This window comes from Haliotis rufescens, unplaced genomic scaffold (assembly GCF_023055435.1).
Source record: "Haliotis rufescens isolate VD_foot unplaced genomic scaffold, xgHalRufe1.0.p SCAF_53, whole genome shotgun sequence".
NCBI classification, from domain to species: Eukaryota; Metazoa; Mollusca; class Gastropoda; order Lepetellida; family Haliotidae; genus Haliotis; species Haliotis rufescens.
This window is the reverse complement of record NW_025964257.1, coordinates 1540335-1559951: the sequence shown is the minus strand read 5'-3', so window position 1 is coordinate 1559951 and position 19617 is coordinate 1540335. Positions and strand designations below refer to the sequence as shown.

At 39.8% G+C, this 19617-nt stretch overlaps 1 protein-coding gene across 1 annotated transcript; it reads left to right on the top strand.

Moving 5' to 3' along the window:
* Positions 1-613: 613 nt before the first annotated feature.
* Positions 614-19617, top strand: LOC124115255 (titin-like). Its single transcript, XM_046476184.2, has 11 exons — positions 614-739; positions 5773-6072; positions 6788-7105; positions 9288-9629; positions 10291-10596; positions 11055-11348; positions 11979-12275; positions 12476-12757; positions 15901-16008; positions 17098-17113; positions 18589-19617. The coding sequence occupies exons 1-11, from the start codon at positions 676-678 to the stop codon at positions 18674-18676; spliced, it is 2415 nt and encodes an 804-aa protein (XP_046332140.2). The 5' UTR covers positions 614-675; the 3' UTR covers positions 18677-19617.

The window sequence follows — 19617 nt, the reverse complement described above, 5'->3', positions numbered from 1 at the left end:
TCCGGGCCCCTGTAGGTAATAGTGTACAGGTACCGATGCCTTATATGGGTTATGTTCGATATTTGCAGTTGAGCTCACTAGGAGTTATATTGTTGAAAACATTATCAGTCATTTTGAAGACCCAAGAGCGTGACAGTTGTCAGATTCGTTAGACATCACAACAACAGTTTTCAGTGTGAAATCAGTTCTCAGTCGAACACAACAGCCAACGTACTGAGTGCGTTGGTCAGATCAGTGAAGGTTTTTTTACAGGTGTCTAAGTAGCACTAAAGAAAAAGGCTAACTAGGCACTACCCAGTGGATAGGGCTTTATATTCAGTGAGGTGTTATGTTAACATTCCTGACTATGTCATACTTGTTGTCCGTATAACAGACAAGGGTAACACAATATCATCCTTTGTACCTATATTCATGGACCCTCCATGTTTTATTGTCAATGTGAACTGGTATCACATATACGAACTGAGCCATGTCAGTCTGCCAGTCAGATTCAAATGTTCAATGTTCATTAATTAGCATCACTGGACCATACGTTTCCAACGGGGATGTAGTGTACAGCCTATAAGCATTCACACTGACTCATAACTAAACTAAAATACAGCTGGTGGTAAACGGGACATAAAACTCCTGTAGTCACGTGAACCCCTAACAATCAGTGGCAGCTATCCCATCAGTATGAAGCATAACTGCTTGCTTCATATTCCCATAGTGTGGGTTTTGCTGTGGCGTAGTGTTGAAGGTAGGGCGGCTTGAATCTTAATGCTCATATAATGTTTTGACATATTGATCTGTGGAAGAGTGTATTTGTACCACAGTAGCAATTTCACGCTTAGTTTAGGAATCTACGGGGGCAGTCGGGTAGCCTAGTGGTTAAAGCGTTCGCTCGTCACGCTGAAGACCCGGATTCGATTCCCGACATGGGTACAATGTGTGAAGCCCATTTCTGGTGTCCCCCGCCGTGATATTGCTGGAATATTGCTAAAAGCTTTGACCACTAGGCTACCCAACCGCCCCACACCCAGAGAGAAGCCTAGAATTTGCTTTCAGCAACTGATGTTTTTACATGTTTACACCTTGTCATATTTGGCTTACTTGTTCTTAATTTCTTTTCGATTTTTTTTTTAGTTTTTTAGTTTTATTTAAAACCTGATATGTCTGCCATATGTCAGAAAGTTTACCGTAATAATTTGAGGGGGACAGTGTCATGTACATGCCGGTTCATCACAAGTGCAATGCGGCCTGAATAGACTGCTGCGCTCATTTACTGTAGAGAGGCCTGTTTATCAAATTCAGTAAAAAATCGAAGTAATCACAAAGTAATCCAAAACGCGAGTAAGATGTTCAACAGGGAATAATTCTTAAACAGTATTGTTCATTATGGCTTGAACTTGCCTGGTTTTTTTTTTAAAATGGGGACATTTTATGGTAAAGACTTGCTTTGACGCTGTGTCGGAGCTCGCAAGGACGTGTTGAGGTTTCTACATTAGTTACAACAAGTGTCGCAATATGTGTCAGGCGGAAAACTTGACAAGGGATGCTTACAGGATATGTGCCCGCGTGATTCTGTTGTGTATCATTGAAGTGGGTCAAGTATTATGGCGACAATAAGGTTTGAGTACTTAAAGCAGACATATCTGCAGTTAAAAATCTTCACTGCGCCCTGAATGCGACCTTTCAAACCATTGAAAATATTCGGTTTAACCGATGCCACTTCCTTCATCATATTCTCTTTAACCGAGTTCGCAGTTTTTTTGTGATTGTGTTAAGGAAGAAGTTTCGACTTTGAAACACTTACAGATAGGGAATCAAAGAAAACATCTAAAATTAGCACACAGGGGGTACTGTCAGGGTGCTTAGCTAACAATTACGCTTCCTACGCTGTCGGCGCTAGAATACGCCTCACACAGGTGCCACGCAATGGTTTAAAGAGTTACTAGCGAACATTGACGTGAAATTTGAAAGACGAATTGATAGACCGATGGTACATCGCGTATTGACAAACATAAACCATACTGAAGTTTAAGGATACAGTAAACTACGTTTATAACGAATACGCTTATACCGAACTCACGGATATAACGAATATGTTTTTGGTCCCGGCCATTTGCTGTATACATGTTGTATATATGTTTATAACGAACTACGGTTATATCGAACTAATATCAATGGTCCCTTTCACTTCGTTATAACCGTAGCTTACTGTATATTAACGCTGAGTTATAATAACAAACGTAAAGCCTTAAGGCTTTAGGGAAGTAACACACAATGAACTCACACAGCGTCAGGTGCGTTCAACAAAATGATATGCAGTCAGCAGCAATGATAAATACCTAATCAGTACTATCACACAAATGGCCCGATCAAAATACACAGGGGATTTTAGATCTATCACAGTTATACATTCCCACCAGATTTAAATAACATTCACACGTAATGGACTAGACTTGTGGAAACTAGACTTTTACTTTCCTTGCCTCTGGAAGATGCCTATTTACGGCTTTGGTATATGCATTAAACACAAATCTTTAAGTCCTTGCTCTAAGTACCACGATTCATAAAACAATATTGACTAAATTCAATAACTATCTAACATGCCAAAACAAAACCCTTTTCACAAATTGACGTTAACATCTAAGCTCGTAAATCTATAACCTCGGATACACGTGTGGCAAAAAAGGCATGATAAATTCGGCAAATTCCTTATAGACTGGATTGACAGCAATAATATAAAAAATGTTCAACCCGATATCCTACCAGCCATTTACAGACCTTTGTGGACCTTTCTGTGACTACAGCAAACCTTTATAAAATACCAAGCATAATGACACCTGGAGCAGCGACCACTGTTAAAAAATAACCCCCACTATTGCCAGTAGGCGACTAACGGGATCGGGTGGTCAGACTCGTTGACTCATGTCATCGTATCCCAAATGCGTGGATCGATTCTCATGATGTCAATCCTTTGAGTGTGTGGTCAAGACTCGATTATTTACAGACCGCAGTAAATATAGCTGTAAAAACAAACAAACAAACTTTATCCCCAAATCTAATATTAGACACAAATACCCAGAAAATAAATTGAAAAATGAAATAAATAAAAAAAGCCTACCACCGGCTGTTTATAAAAGTCTGCTACCAAATAGACAACATAAATACAAAACACAGGCACAGAAACCGTCAAAACATACTTCACAAACAAAATACATGACATTACTACTTAATGTATACCGTTATCCAAAATGAAACATACACATAACCCTAACTGCTAGAAAAAAAAGAAAGACAAAAAAGGCTCTCAATCCACCAAAGAGACACCGTTCTAAAATACAATTGGTAAAACAACTAAGAAATAATACCAAAAATATCAAACAAATCATTGGCAAACTTTTGAAAGTACCTTATAAAAGGCAAGCAATTTCTCGAATATTGTGCAACAGATTTAAAGTAATACGAGATATCTTCTATTTCGCCACATATCACGAGCTCAACCCCCAAAAGAGAGAACGCAAATGCAATTTATTGCTGCCCACTTTTTCACAAAGAAGCAGCTCCCCCCATCACCCACTTTAATTCCAGGGGCGGTGGGGTAGCCCAGTGGGGAAAGCGTTCGCTCGTCACGTCGAAGATCCGGGTTTGATTCCCGACATGGGTTCAATGTGTAAAGCCCATTTCTTGTGTTCCCCGCCGTGATATTGCTGGAATATTGCTTATAGCGGCGTAAAAAAACACTCACTCACTCACTCACTCACTCACTTTAATTCCACCAGATCACACTCACTTATTATATAACGCAACAATGAACATAAATGAATTACCCAAAACACTAAAAATACAAAAAAAACTACAGTCTCAGCCACAGGACTAGACAATATAAGTTAAATCAAATCAAATAAACTCCCCATAATTTTTTTTTTAAAAAATACTGTCATTACTATAACTTGCACAATCCCCAAACAATGGACCGCAGCTGAAGTGATACTAGTCCTTAAACCAGGGAAACACCACACGAGCCTCTCTGTTACCGTTTCATTTGCCTAAACTCCTACCTTTGTAAAATCATGGACTCAATTATAAATACCATGCTCAAACTCCAAATCTCTCAAAAAGAACATACTAGCCCTGACGAGAGCAGCTTCAGTCCAAATCGTCAAACATTTACATTAGGAGCAGGATGTCTGACCAACGTAAACTAAAAACAATACACACTGGACATGTATCTATGACAGCAAAGCTTTTGACATCCTTATGGGCAATGGCCTGATGCAAAACCTAGACAACAAAGCAATACATGGACGTATTTAAGATATCCAAAGATTTCCATTCACACTTTCCAAAGTGACAAACACTAGAGGTCTAACAAAACTCTTTCTGATACCTGATCGTTAGATAATGGTAATCAAGTGATCATGAAAGACATCATTTCTCTAAATTTCACCCTATTCACGCAATTGGGATACGATGACATGCATCAACCAAATCAGCGAGGCAACTCATCCGATCCCGCGAGTCGCCTATTTCAACCAGCATCGTTTGCTGAAGACCAATTCTAACCCGGAACGTCACGGGACTAATCACATTAATACTAATATTAGGCATTACCATAACATAAAACAATTACTCGATTACTGGACTTAGGCCCAGTACAAACCCATCTACATTAAAATGACAAAATATCAAAACACAAGCAAAACACCCTGAAAAAGTTGAAACGCCCTTTTTCTAACACACCTACTTAAACTACTCCATACTCATAACCTGGGTATACCACATAACCCACAACCTGACACATATAGTCATGACAAACCACCACCTGACACATCACAACTATCACAACCACAATTTAATAAAACATAAAATAAAACAGCATTGGTACTCAACTCGTACTGGTACTGGTATTTGAAACTAATATGTCTCCAAATTAACATGACCAGTGACGCCTTGCCAAAAATGCGACCCAGTATCAGTGCGACCTCCCCACCCCCTCCCCAGTGGAATGAAACAATCCTTACCTTATTTCACCCTTACCTTAATTCAATCAAACAGCAAATAGCACTGCTTATTAGCAGTGAGTAGAGCACTTCCGTAAAATCAATACAATAAAACAATTGAGCCAACAGTTCACTGATTGGTATGCGGAGAAGGTGTGAAAAAGCTTGAAGGCAAATGACAATACAAAGACTGTTGATCTGAGGAGTGTGGCCTTTGACGAAGCCCTTGCGCACATAAGAAAATCTGCGTATGAATACATCCTTATCCTACATATCGATCCATGCTGATACCCCGTGAGAACTGTATACGTTTGGTATCAGATGACTTGAGTGTCCTTGGCCTGAACCCTGACTTGTTTGATGATGAGATGTATACACTTAATGAAGGCATATCATTTGCTTCCATATGATAACGTTTATGACACTCTCATGGACATGTTCGGTATATTTCACATTGAACCAAACGATAGAAAAGGTAAAATAAAACATCATAAAAAAGTGTTTTAAAAAAGATTTATTCATGACACCGCCATCTCCGCGCACCACCACCGTTAGGATTTGGCTGAAGAGGATTAGAAAATCTATCTGAAAACACTGTTTCCTTAGAAACGCAATGAAAACTCGAAAAATAATGTATCTGAAGGGTCACTGTACAGGCACTTGGTCACAACAGCTTATGAAACATGATGAAATCAATTTCAGAACACGCACAATTAATTTAAACACACGCGCATCCAATGTCAGAGCCACAACTGTGACATTTCTTTCTCATGTATGTTTCTAGGACTTACCGTAATCCATGAGGGAGGAAATGTGTCTTTGTCATGGAAACAGCCCGACCCCCCTGTCAGGGAATTTTCAATACTAAAATCAGGCATATGTGTCTTCAACGTTACTGACTTTGACAACGTCACAGCCTGTAACCCGAGAGTACAGTTCACCGGAAACGTGACATCAGACGGAGCTGGAGTGTTCAGTTTTGTTCTACTGAACGTCACACAGGAAGATGACGGCTCGTACATCTGTTCACCTTACCATACGGGATCAAGGATTGCTCGTTGTGGAGAAGAACTTCATGTGTTGGGTACGTATTTTATGTACGTCATATTTAGGTTATGGAATAAGACTAAATGGCAATATATCTTTACAGGCTAAGTTTAGTGTGAGGTATACGTAAACATGAGAAGATGTACATGGTTAACTTTCAGTTCGTTCATCATCCCTTATATTGTAGTGGAATACCGAGTTTATGCGTTAACTGTGCAGATCTATATCAAAATTGGACCTGCTTTATTCCAACATCAAATACAGCATGGTATTGATATCAGCTATTGATAATGCAAATCATGATTGAATCGCCAAGTGCATCGGTTCATGGACAATCTATATCTTTGGAGAGTTTTTTGAAAACGCCTGAACCCCGAAATGATTGTTATCTATTGGAATGAAGATATCATTGCTTCATGAGACTTTTCCCAAATGGGTGAAAAGATATAAGCTGTCGCGGCTACAATTATAAACTAACAGGTGTATATGTGTATGTTTCTATGACTAACAGTTATCCATGAGGAAGGAAATGTGTCTTTGTCATGGAAACAGCCCGACCCCCCTGTCAGGGAATTTTCAATACTAAAATCAGGCATATGTGTCTTCAACGTTACCGACAATGTATCTGCTTCTTCACCAAGTGCATTGTACTGTCTCGAAAAGACACATGCTTTTAATGCACACTGTTAACAGGAACAATTTGTGATTTAATCCAGTGGCAATGACCACTAACGTTCAAGCGTTATTTTCAGATGTCAATGCCACGTATGGTCTCCATGGAGAACCTCTGTCTATTTCCTGGAATTTACCAAACCCTGGCGTCAAGGAGTTCACGGTGATCAAGTCAGGTGAATGCTTCTTCCACATAACGAACTATAAAGAAGTCACAAAGTGCGGCAACGCAAGCGGATATTTCACCGGTAACATCACACCATCAGGAAGTGGGGTATTCAGCTTTGATCTGCCTACTCTGAGCAGATCGGATGATGGATACTTCAGGTGTTTTGCTGGCTCGCCAAGTTCAAAAGGGCCAAGAATACCTGCATGTGGACAAGAGGTTTCTGTAATAAGTAAGTACTGCTTCTGACTTCTCGGCGTACTTCTGCAATGACCATTTGGTGACAGAATGCTAAGCTATAGATGGTCATGTTGATCTACTATGTAACTAAACCAACAAAACCCTTTCCATATACCCTATAGAAATCTCAATAGTGTCGATAATACCTTTCAGACTATATCGTAAGCATGTGTTTATGAATGATGATACCAGGTGTTCGTGAAAAGATGAGCGTATCCTGCCCCACTGGTGTCACCCGTCACAAACACACGCAAAGGCAAGTCAATTGTTCACTTATAAAAACACGGGAACATATGGTACAAAATAGGGAATTGCATCAGACATAATTTTCGTCACTGATGCGTCAATTTTGTAAATGTCCTCCACATGTCTTCCATAAAACTTTTTGAAAGCTTTACTGAGTCTTTTGATGTTGTAACTTTGATCAAACAACTTCTGAGGAAGAGTCATATGACTTTCTTTGAAATTTTGCTAGAAAGAGCATGCTCGATTGTATCCAAAAAGTTGTAAATGTATACACCATATGCTGTCGCTGCTGGAATATTGCTCGACATGAATGGATAGTTGACTATTGGAAAGTTGAAGTCATCCCTCTTGTGGAGTGTTTTGTCACTTGGAATCTTTATGCATAGATCTAATTATGAAACAGATGAAGCTGTCTCATTGGTCTTATATATTTCTGGTTCAGGTGGGTAAAACGGCGGAAGGGAATTGGCTATTTAATTGTGATTAAACGATATCAGATCATCAATATACCTGAAACTGAAGTTAAACTTTTTGGGCAAATTACCTTGTTTTGACTTTGCCAATGCGAGCATAAATCCGACTCGTACGCATAAAGAAACAGAAGCAAATGCTGCTCATAGGGATGCCTACTTCTTGTCTAAATGTCCTACCCCCAAATTGTAGTAGATGCTATCAATGAGAAAGTCCAGCATTTCACTTAATTGCTTTCTCAGCCAACTTCAGATGGCATTTGCCTTCAAATTTACAAATTTTCTTGATCCTCTGAACTGTATCTGTGGTCACCACGTTTTATAACAATTACTCCATAGATCAAGGAATGAAGTTTTTCCTAAAGTTTCTCATGTGGGATAGTGGTGTATAAAGTCGAAAAATCAAATATGCACTTGGTTCTTTTCTGAGATTGAAAAAAGTCAAGCAAATCCCGAGTTTTTGAGAATCCACATGGTATTGAATCAACACAATTAATTAACGTAAAGGATATGATAACGACAGAGGCCACCGTAACTGCTTTACATCGCCAGGGCATGCTCTGGATGAGGGTCCTGGATGCAGCCCTTGGCATCCATTGCAACACGAGCTGTTCCTAAGGTGGGAGTTATCTTGTTGGAACTAACAACCACTTCTGTGTGCAAACAGCCTTCAAACTCCATACCAATAAAGAAGTCTGACAATCACACATTTTTGAGCCACCGACATATGGGTCGTATTGTGCTATGATACACTGCTAGGAGCGTTCATAAGCAGGGCCCACTTGCACAAAGCGATCTTCGTGCTACGACTATTGTAAGCCTCTGTTAAAGTAGGGGAGTTACGATCGTCTTAGCGCTAAGATCGCTTTGTTGGTCAAGTGGGCCAAGGTCTCACATGTGACCAAACTGCATGATCTTAGGATGCCTTGCCAATTCCATTCTACTGTTACTGAACAACAGACACCCATCATTATTGTACATTACATAGGGTGACAAAATCATGCTAGCGGTCTTGCTGCATGTCTTGACCGCGACTGCGTTGCATTTTGGTTTTCAAACGGAGTAATTAAATAAAATATAGGTTAAATTAAATTTTACCACTCTCTCATTCAACATGTGATCCTCACTGTTTCCTGTATTATATGTGTAAGGTTTTGAATGTGCATCAACGTTAATGTTAATGACAATAATTGTGTAACCATAAAACCAGGCTATGTCTCTAAATCACACTGACACACGTGGAATATTGCTAAGGTGTAACCATGGTCTGAAAACCAACGAAAATATCTGAACTGAATCTCAACCGATATTTGTTTTTTAGACATCGTACTGAGCATATATGCTGTTGATAAAAACTTCTGCTCTAAATACCGTACAAATATGTTCATTAATGATATGTATTAGCATCTGGTATATCACATCAAGTGAATCATTTTTCTATATTTCTATCTTTATCAGATGACTTACAGCATCCATACATCGTCGGTCCCGATGCCACGCAGCCTGGAAAGGGGTTAAAACTAGCCTGTCACTTTAATATTGCCGTTAACAGCCACAGGTACCATCATATTATCGCATCCTTCACGTGGAGGAAGAATGGTGTAACACTAGAGACAGGACACAGGTGTAATGTGACGTCAGTACATGCTCAGTGGATGCTAAGCCTGCGATATTACATTAGCTTTCTGACTATGACCGATCTATTTATGGAAGAGGACACAGATCGCTACACGTGTCAAGCCCAGTTGGATCACCGCCTCCGCACTGAGGAGAGTGATGCGTACACCACAGAGAAGAAATGTGAGCTTTTCAGAATATATGAAATCAATAAGTTTCCTTTCCTGCAATGTTGGAGAAATTGTGTTTTACCAGATGCACCAATGCACGTCTTTCACTGTCTCGTATGTCTTAAAATGTATATCCTGGAAAAATGCACACCAGTTTTTCGAAATATTCTAAACACAATACATGAGACATTTAGATTATAACCTTAGCTACGTGGAATTACGGATTGTCAGCCCAGATTGAATTACGTTCAGACCCTTGCATGACCAGATAAACTAGGCGTCTGTGCTCTCAGAGGGTGATTCCTAATATTCACCATTTTCTTTTTAAAAACAAATGCATAAAAACTCCTCATCTGGTCAGTTGTTGAACGGCGCACCATGTGATCGTTTTTGACGTCATAAACTATGAACGGACGACATTCATATGACGTCATGTTGCTATGAGACTCTTTGCAAACAATAAATACAGCTGCAATCAACATGGTGAAATAATTATATTGTTCAGTTAGAATTAGTTACAATAATTGTTGATTATCAAGAGAAACCATGAGTATGTCATTCCACACATTAGTTCATGTAACGCAATTCATCTCAGGACCAATTGTTAAATAATGAGATCAATAGTGCTAATGTATTGTATATAAGTAAATAAATACATGTTTATCATTTTCCAGTGTCAACAGATCTCTACACAAATTATACACTTGCCCGTGAGGGAGGGAACGCCACCATAGTATGGAAGATGCCCAGCCAAGGAGGTCGGTTCCGCGTTGAGAAACCGAGAACACACGCCTTGATGTCCATGATAGACGACAATGTGCATGTCTGGCGGTCATTCTGGTCAAAGATAAGGATAACAGGGATTATTGTCTTCCCTGACTCTCGCGCTTTGCTGCTGACAATGTACAACGTAAGGTTAAGAGATGCTGGACACTACCACTGTGGCCGATCGTTGTGTGGCAATGTTCTGGTTGTACAAAGTAAGTATAATTTCTTGGTGTACTCAGTATTACGGCATCGTATTATGAATATTTCTACCATGATCATGTAGCTAACATGTTCTGTCTCTAAGACAGGATGGCAAGGGGCATACAACGGGAAGATTCCACAACGCCCTTATTCCTGAAGTAGGTAAATGTGGTCAGTGCACTTAATGTGCACACGATATATTATACAAGACAGTGTTATTTCTACTGCCCAGTGAAGATTCAGGTAAGAATTGTTCTCCAGCAACCCTCGCTCGTCGTAAGAGGCGACTAACGGGATCGGATGATCAAGCACAGTGACGAAGATAATGCATGTCATCGCATCGCAATTTCGAAGATCAATGCTCATAATTTCAATCAATAGAGTGCCTGTTTCAGTTTCGAAAATTTACAGACAGCTATCGTACAACTGGATTATTTCTGAGTGCAGTATTTTTTCCCACTGCTCACAGAACCACCAAGCAAACCAGCCATACTCGCTAGTGATGCAGCTGTTGTAGGAGGACCTGTGACATTATGTTGCTCCTCAGAAGCGAAGAGTCTGCCGAAAAAATATCGCCCACGACTGTCTTACATCTGGAGGAGGCACAACAAACGGCTACAACATGGAGGGATGTATGTGATAAAGGGATCTCACCTTATTGTCAATGTAGCCAAGATACATCACAGAGGCAGATATTCGTGTCAGGCCAAGGAAGGGAGTCTGGCCTCTGCATGGAGTGATGACATCAGTCTTGACGTCATGGGTAAGAATATGCTATTCTTTTGTAAGAATTACTGCTGATGTAAATCAAGATGCATGTTCACTTAAATGACGTACCCACATTTTGAGTTTCATTGGCAGAATGTTTACAATTTTGCAAAAAGGTGTTTCTTACACCGTGGAGTCAATAAGTGAATGGGGTTTACGTTACTATAGACACTATTTCAATTATATTACAGTATCATTCCATATTGGCAAACACAGAATCACCTTAGTATATCAATTTCTTCATGTTTCAGGTTTACATACGTTGCACTCATATTTGGATATTCGTTGATGTGTCATCACATTCCAAATGTGTGATGCACACTGCAGTTGATTCTGTCTAAACAGGACTTCATGAGGACCAGAATTGAAGTTTGGTTTACCTGGACTCTGATTGATCAGATTATTGCTGCATATAAGAAATAGATATTTAGGATAAGATTGAAAGAGTGAGTATGATTTTTACGCCGCTTTTAGCAATATTCCAGAAATATAATGGCGGGGGCTGAACGAAATACCATTAAAGAAAGCATACATGGACCGAAAATGTGATTCGGTATTAACAAGATTCCAGATTCAACAGAGTCCGGATTCAACAGATGAGAAAGTATGTGTTTTTTGTCAACAGAGTCACCTTCCAAACCAATCATCAGTTCCCCGGTGGAGACTGTGTCAGTACGGACTGTAAAACTGACGTGTTTATCATCCTCTTTCTCGAGTCGGCATCATCACCACCCCGGTATCATCACATACACTTGGAGGAGGAACAACATCAAGATACAGAGTGGAGGGAGGTATGACATTGACGGACCTACGCTCACCATCACTGATGTCGGCACAGAAGACGCGGGCAATTATTCCTGTCGGGCAGAGGAACGAGGATATCGATCACCTTGGAGTGACGATACAGAGGTTGCCATCTTTGGTAAGAATGCAAGGCACAAGTTCTAAATCAATGTTAAATACATAGTACCTTGAAATGCATTGACCAAAAATTGTGAAATTTGGATGTTTTTAATTTATCCAGATACAATAACGTGTAGTGCAAAAACATATTGGATATGAAAATATTCTATAATATTGTGAAAGTGTGATATAAAACAGGTTTTTTTGTGGTTATAACAGGCCCTGCCCCTTATGTCAGCGCCCACGTTCAAGCTACACCTGGGCAGACAGTGACACTGACATGTTCCTCCCCTGCCTGGAGTCGATCCCGGACTGCACATGTGGCCTACACGTGGAGAAGGAACAACGTCCAAATAGAGATTGGAGGAAGGTATCAGATGAGAGAAGGAACTCTCACCATTACTGATGCCATAAAGGAGGACGAGGGCACATATTCCTGTCGGACTGAACACGATACGTTGGTCTCTGACTGGAGCGAGACAGCTGAGATCCTGATTTGGGGTTAGTTTTAATCTTTTTCTTTGGAAATAGTAATTCGTTAACGACCTTCACATCAACATTTCGTCACATCCTGCCTTATGGGCCTTATCACGTTACACATCCAACTACATGCTTTTAGGAATTCAACAAAACCCAATAAATCGGAAGGTATACTATTGTTTCTTCTTATCTATTGACCTTCAGCAACATATTCATAAATACAAACAATCCAGCTTGATCAAAATGTATGTATGAGGTTATATGACAAAAAGATTATGTATAGATGTAAATGCATCAATATCAAATTATATGTGCCTATCCAGAATCAGAGAAAAGTCTTCAACTTTTTATCTGTGGTTGTCATATACAATGTTAAGATAGACATTATTTTATGGATAACAACTTCTTTAATACTGTAAAAAGCGACGTTTCGGTATAGATCCTTATACCGTTGTCAAGCAAGACTGAATGAGGGACTTACTTACTTACTTTGGAGATTTAACGTGCGCTTTCCGACTGATGCGTATTTCGCACACGGGCCCGGCCAGGCCATTTAATGTGTTTCCGAAAGGGGCGAAAGTGGTGTGTGCAACCCAAGAGGGGGCTTTAGGGGTTGCTTATATAGAATTTGGGGATTTTGAGATTTGGAATAGATGCCGATGGGGTTGGGGGGAGAACTAAGGGAGCTGGGTATGGTGGATGTTTGTGTGTTTATGTAATTTTGATTTGGTAGATTGTAGTGTTTTTAGATGCGTTTTATTAGTTCCGTTTTGATTAAGAATACGCCTAAGGCCTTGAAGTTTTCTAGTTTATTTTGTGGGTTTAGTATTGCTTCTAGAGTTAGAGCCTTGTTTAGATTGAGGGTTGTTTGTAATGCGGTTCGATGTGTTAGGTAGTGTGTGCAGTGGATGAGTGCGTGTTCTGGGGTTTCTAGTTGTTTGCAGTGTGGGCAGTTACCTGTAGTATGTTTGTTTTGTTTTTTTAGGTGGTTATTTAGGTTGGTGTGTCCTGTTTGGAGTTTAGTGATTTCTCTTTCGATTTTTATTGATGGATGGAGAATTTTTTGTTTGGTTAGTGGTTTGCTGAGTACTTTTTTGATTTGGCTATTTGAGTTTAGATATAGGTTATGCCATTTTTTGGTGATTTTTTGCTTATTTACGCTTTTAATTTCTGATTTTGGGATGGGTAAGTTTAAGCTTATTTCTGGGATTTTGAGGGATAGTTTAGCTGCCTTATCGGCGTTTTCATTACCGTATATTTCTACGTGGGCGGGTATCCACAAGAAGGTTATTTGATTGCCTGCGTTAGTTAGGTCGTTGGAGCTTTTAAGTATTAGATTTATTAATTTAGGTCGGTTTTTGGTATTTTTGTTTTGGAGGGCTTGCAGTCCACTTAGGGAGTCGGTAAGTATTAGGATTTTATTGTGGTTTTTGGATTCTTGACTATGGAGGGCTGAGGCCATGCCCATTAGTTCTGTCGTGAATATTGATTGGTTGTTTGGGAGTCGGAAGGATTCTGTGGTTTTAGTTGGTTGTGTGGTATGGACTCCGAAACCTGTGTGTTTGGAGGTCGGATCTGAAGATCCGTCCGCCTTGTCAAGCTGACTGACTGACTGACTGATATAGAAGATTTAACGTGCGCTTTCCGACTGTAGCGTATTTCGCACACAGGCCTGGCCAGACTATTTAGTGTATTCCGAAAAGGGTGAAAGTGGTGTGTGCAACCCAAGAGGGGGCTTTTAGGGGTTGCCTAATTATATTGAATTTTTGGAATTTTTTAATTTGGAATAAATGCCGAGGTGGGTGGAGGAGGGAACTAAGGGAGCCGGGTGAGGTGGGTGTTTGTATGTTTATTGGATTTTGGATTGGTAGATTAATTAGTTTTTAGATGCGCTTAATTAGGTCTGTTTTGATTAGGAATACGCCTAGGGCCTTGAAGTTTTCTAGTTTATTTTGAGGGTTTAGTATTTCATCTAGAGTAGGAACCTTATTTAGATTGAGGGTGGTTTGTAGTGTGGTTCTGTGTGTTTGGTAGTGGGTGCAGTGGATGAGTGCGTGTTCTGTGGTTTCGGGTTGTTTGCAGGGATGAGGGACATAGTGCAGAATATATGTAGTAAGTGGAGGATTAACAGTAGAGGATTAACAGTAACAACAAGGGCATACATGAGTGGGATAACATAGGTAGGTGTGACAACAAGGATGACGCTATCACAACACGATGTACCGAAAACACATAGCTAGAAGCCAATGGGGCATGAAGCCAATAAACAGGTGATTATTGTTTGATGAGTTCATAGTAGGCGGATGGGATGAAAGCCTTGATCTCTGTTGATTGATTGGTTGTGGCGGCGAATGTGGACTGCTTCTGTTAGTTTTCTTTTGGTAAAATCATGGAGGTTGTTGGCGAGGATTTGGACGTTGTCCCAGTTGATGATGTGATTGGGACAGTTGATGATATGGTCCGAGATGGCTGATTTGCTGTCGGATTTGATGGTGGAGGTTTTATGCTCTTTGATTCTAGTGTTGATTGGGCGGGATGTTTCACCTACGTAAGATTGCCCGCAGTTGCAGTCAATTTTGTAGACTACACCTTTAACCTCTTGGGGTTTAGATGTGTTCCTGCCGTTGGCTCTTAGCAGGGTGTTGAGGGAGTTGGAGCTGGTGAAGTGGGTGTCAATGTTGGCTTGCTGTTTGAGGAGGCGGCTGATGATGTGGGAGGCTTTTCCTATGAACGGGAGGGCGATGCGGAAGGGCGCTGATTCGGGTTTAAGGGCCATCAAACAATAATCACCTGTTTATTGGCTTCATGCCCCATTGGCTTCTAGCTATGTGTTTTCGGTACATCATGTTTTGATAGCGTCATCCTTGTTGTCACACCTACCTATGTTATCCCACTCATGTATGCCCTTGTTGTTACTGTTAATCCTCTACTGTTAATCCTCCACTTGCTATATATATTCTGCACTATGTCCCTCATTCAGTCTTTCTTGACAACGGTATAAGGATCTATACCGAAACGTCGCTTTTTACAGTATTAAAGAAGTTGTTATCCATAAAATTGTGTCTATCTTGTCATCCGCCAACTTCTAAGTAATGCCTATCAAACAAGTTGATAGACAATGTTGTTTCAAGCATTTTCATTTACATTATGTCCTTCGTTTGTAGCTGATCCATCACATACAACAGCTATTGTTGCTGGTGCATGTGCAGCAGTCATTGCGAGTGTTGCAATTATTTTTGTCGTCTTCCTCCTTCTATACAAAAGGACCAAACGTAAGTATATGCACTTTTTTCTAAATTCCAAAGGTAGTTCCATGTGGAATTGTATGTCATTCTATATGGATATGCTGAATGAGTGCGCTGGATGTCAGTCGTTTACCACTTTGGTGAAGCCCACGAGAACAGGCACTGTGCTGGCATACATTGAACCCGTGAAAATCCGGGTTAGAATTGGTCTTCAGCAACCCATGCTTCTCTTAAGAGGGACTAACGGGTAGTCAGACTCCCTGACTTGGTTGATGCATGTCACCGTGTACCAGTTGTGTAGACCGATGATCATAATGTCATAATGTCTGGGCCAGATTATTATTAGAGCCCTGTCATATTGCTGGAATATTGATGACTGTGGTGTTACACAACAAAGAATCAAAAACCAGAAATACAGAAACGTACTCAGGGCGAACCAGGATTTAAACCCATACTCAAAGGTATCTGCTACGCTTACGGGACGTAACTATGTGGCTTAGGAGCTAATAATGCAGTGGCTAATGTACGACAAACATAGTTTTAGGTAGAAGCTTGGCAACAAGGTTTCAACCAATGAACGCACATCAGTGATCATAATAGTTTCTGCTGGGAGCTACCGGTAGGGCAGGATACATACCCTTTTTCTGGAACACCTGGTGTCATCACTGTTTTTCAGTGGTGCACACACAGCTATTGTCCCTATGTGTCAAATGGAATCTGTTTCGGCGGGTAATCTTGAAAGATTATTCTCTTGCATTGGCAATATATATTTCTTCACATTTCACAAACACATGGCTTTCACATAGCCGCCATAACTAATCCGATATCAGTTCTATTTCCAACTCTCACTCATATATGAGACATAAAGGCATGAAAGCCGCATGGTGATATCAAATTAAAGCTCTTTGTATGCAATTTCAATTGATATAGAATATCACCACCACACGATAGTGGGGAGGGGGGTCTTTCAACTCGATGACTGTGTACACACTTATAAACGTAACACAGTTGAATGTTTTGTTTTGAACGTTGAAGAGTAATGGTATCGTGAATACAACTCAAATACTGTTTAATAAACTTCTTAATGAACAGTTCATGATCACGTTTTGTCCACAGGTTCAGTGGAAATAAGGTAAAGTATTCATTTTCAAATACTATATTCAAATGATAATACTCAATGCACACGTCTTATCGAATAACCCCTTACGCACCCATCTAATTCTTTGTATGGTTATTTCGTTAGAAGTTGATTATGATGAAATGATATACTTCTATGAATATACAACTTCTGTATTACAAGGAATTCCGTGTAGATACGGCCTCCGACGAGTCTATCACTAAACAATATTAATCTCATTTCCTTTGTCCATTTTGTGTATATATCTTAATCCTTCTCGTCTTAATACTAGCTTCCAATCAACGTGTCCGTATCAATCACTCTATTATCTTACTCTATCCAGCCTTGTTAATCCTATTTATTCTAATATGTCCATCAACCAGGCTCCAACCTTATGTGTTGTGTAAACATGGATCTATCCTTATTCAACCTGTATAAACAATAATTATCCTCAAGTATATAAGCTTCTTACTTTGCACTTCTGTACATCACTTTCTTGATAAGGGTGTTGGTATCTACACAGAAACGTTGACTTAACTGTGACGAAGAAGCTGTATGTCCATAGAATTTGTCTCCCTTGCACACCCATCTAGAGACATTAAAGAAATAGCATAGTGTAAACCAAAGCTCCTCTTCTCGAAACGTCAGATCTTCGAATGTTGAAAGAAGTGTAAAATTTTATTTTTCAGAATTAAGGAAAGAAATGTGATATATGTATTGTTTTAAACTTAGTACTTTTTTAACCCTGTGCTACATGATATGCCACGTGCATGTACAACTGAGATCTAATATTCAAATGCAGTGATTTTAGCAATGAAAGTTTTCACGTTTTCGAGTGATTACCATCAAGGATTTATCTCACCTCCAATGTCATTTTGAAACACATAATGAGGGTGGAAATCAAGTTATCCAATCAAGGTAGCAGGGCGCATTTCCTGCTTATTCCAGTAGTTTCTAATAGGTGGAAGTGAGACGTTGCATTTGGAAGGAAACAGCGTGTTTGCTTAGCATGGCCATGGGCTACTTAGGTCCACCGTGCTCCTAAACGCCACCCACCCCACCCACCCCACACCCCACCTCCCAACAAAACTTACTTTTCCTGAAGCCTTAGAGTGTCCTGAACATGAAATCATATGTTAACATTGAAAATATAGGGATGCACTTCCTGTTTTCATCATATTTGTGGAGGTACCCTCAAAATCGCGATTTTGCATTCCACGTCAGCTCATTTTTGTACTGCAACACAAAGGTCAATAAATTTCTTTAAAATTGTCCAATTTCCATGTGTAATATATGAAAATACGATTATGTTATTTTCATAAAAATATAATGACAAGCATAGTGGCTATTAAACTTTTACTTAGTAGAATACACATATGCAAATTCACTCTACGCAGATCGCTCAAACTTTCACAGGGTGCACGGTGGACCTAAGTAGCCCATGGCCTAAGTTCATATCAAATACATTGCTGTTCATTGTAATTCCACAGATACATCCCAGCAGACAGTGTTCGAATGAGCGACATCGACCAGTCAGCAATTCCTGTTTCAGATGAGGCCACGCTAATAAAGGACTAGTGTTAGTATTCGGAAACGTCATGAACTTCATGAATGGTTAAGTGAGATAGATAATGTTGCTTTGAGCATTATTTCACTTCTATCGTAGTGTTTCATCCACATACTTGAGACAAAAACAATTTTGTAACACTTAAGCAAATTCCATGGCATGGTATTTACACGGACTGACAGATCATCATTGGTCAATCCAAGATTCCAGTCACACCACACAGGGAGTCTTTTACTGACATAATTATGAATTATTATGTTACTGATAGCATTTATCGCTTTTAGTCGTTGCCGTTTCGTTCCTATATTTGGTTATGTATAAGTAGATGGGTCCACAGATTTTATTAGTTAATCATAAATGTTACACGTTATATAGTACATTGAATAAGTCAGGTGTTACATCGCTTTGATCAATATTCCTGTTTCATCAAGCTGCGTTACCTTCATGCGTGGAAAGTTAGTGTGATGCCATACACTTTACCACTCTTTGTGAAACCACATGTTTACAGTGATTAACTATCATGAACCATGCCCTGGGCGTATATAAGAATCCAACAGATGGTCAGCAGATCTTGACATTTTGAGGGAGGTTACTCTGCATCCAGGCCGCTGTTGCTTTTGCTGCTTGAAAAGCAATATGACCGTCAGGTTGTGTGTCACGCTGACAACAAATCAGAATTGTCTCCTGACGACTCGAATTGAAATTGAAAACCGGCCTTAGCATTGGTGGTTTTGTATATATTGCTTGAGAATATATGGGTTCTGATTTGCTCTGAAATAATTATATGAACGTTTAACTATGTTTGTCTTTCTTCAATAATCCTTGCCAGGAAGCTGACACGAACAGTTGTCCTTGATTTATTGTATTAGGATGTCAATCGTCTTCACTTTCCTGACCTTAATTTTTGTGTTGTATGACTTCAATTTCTGAAAATAAAAACGTCTGCCATAAA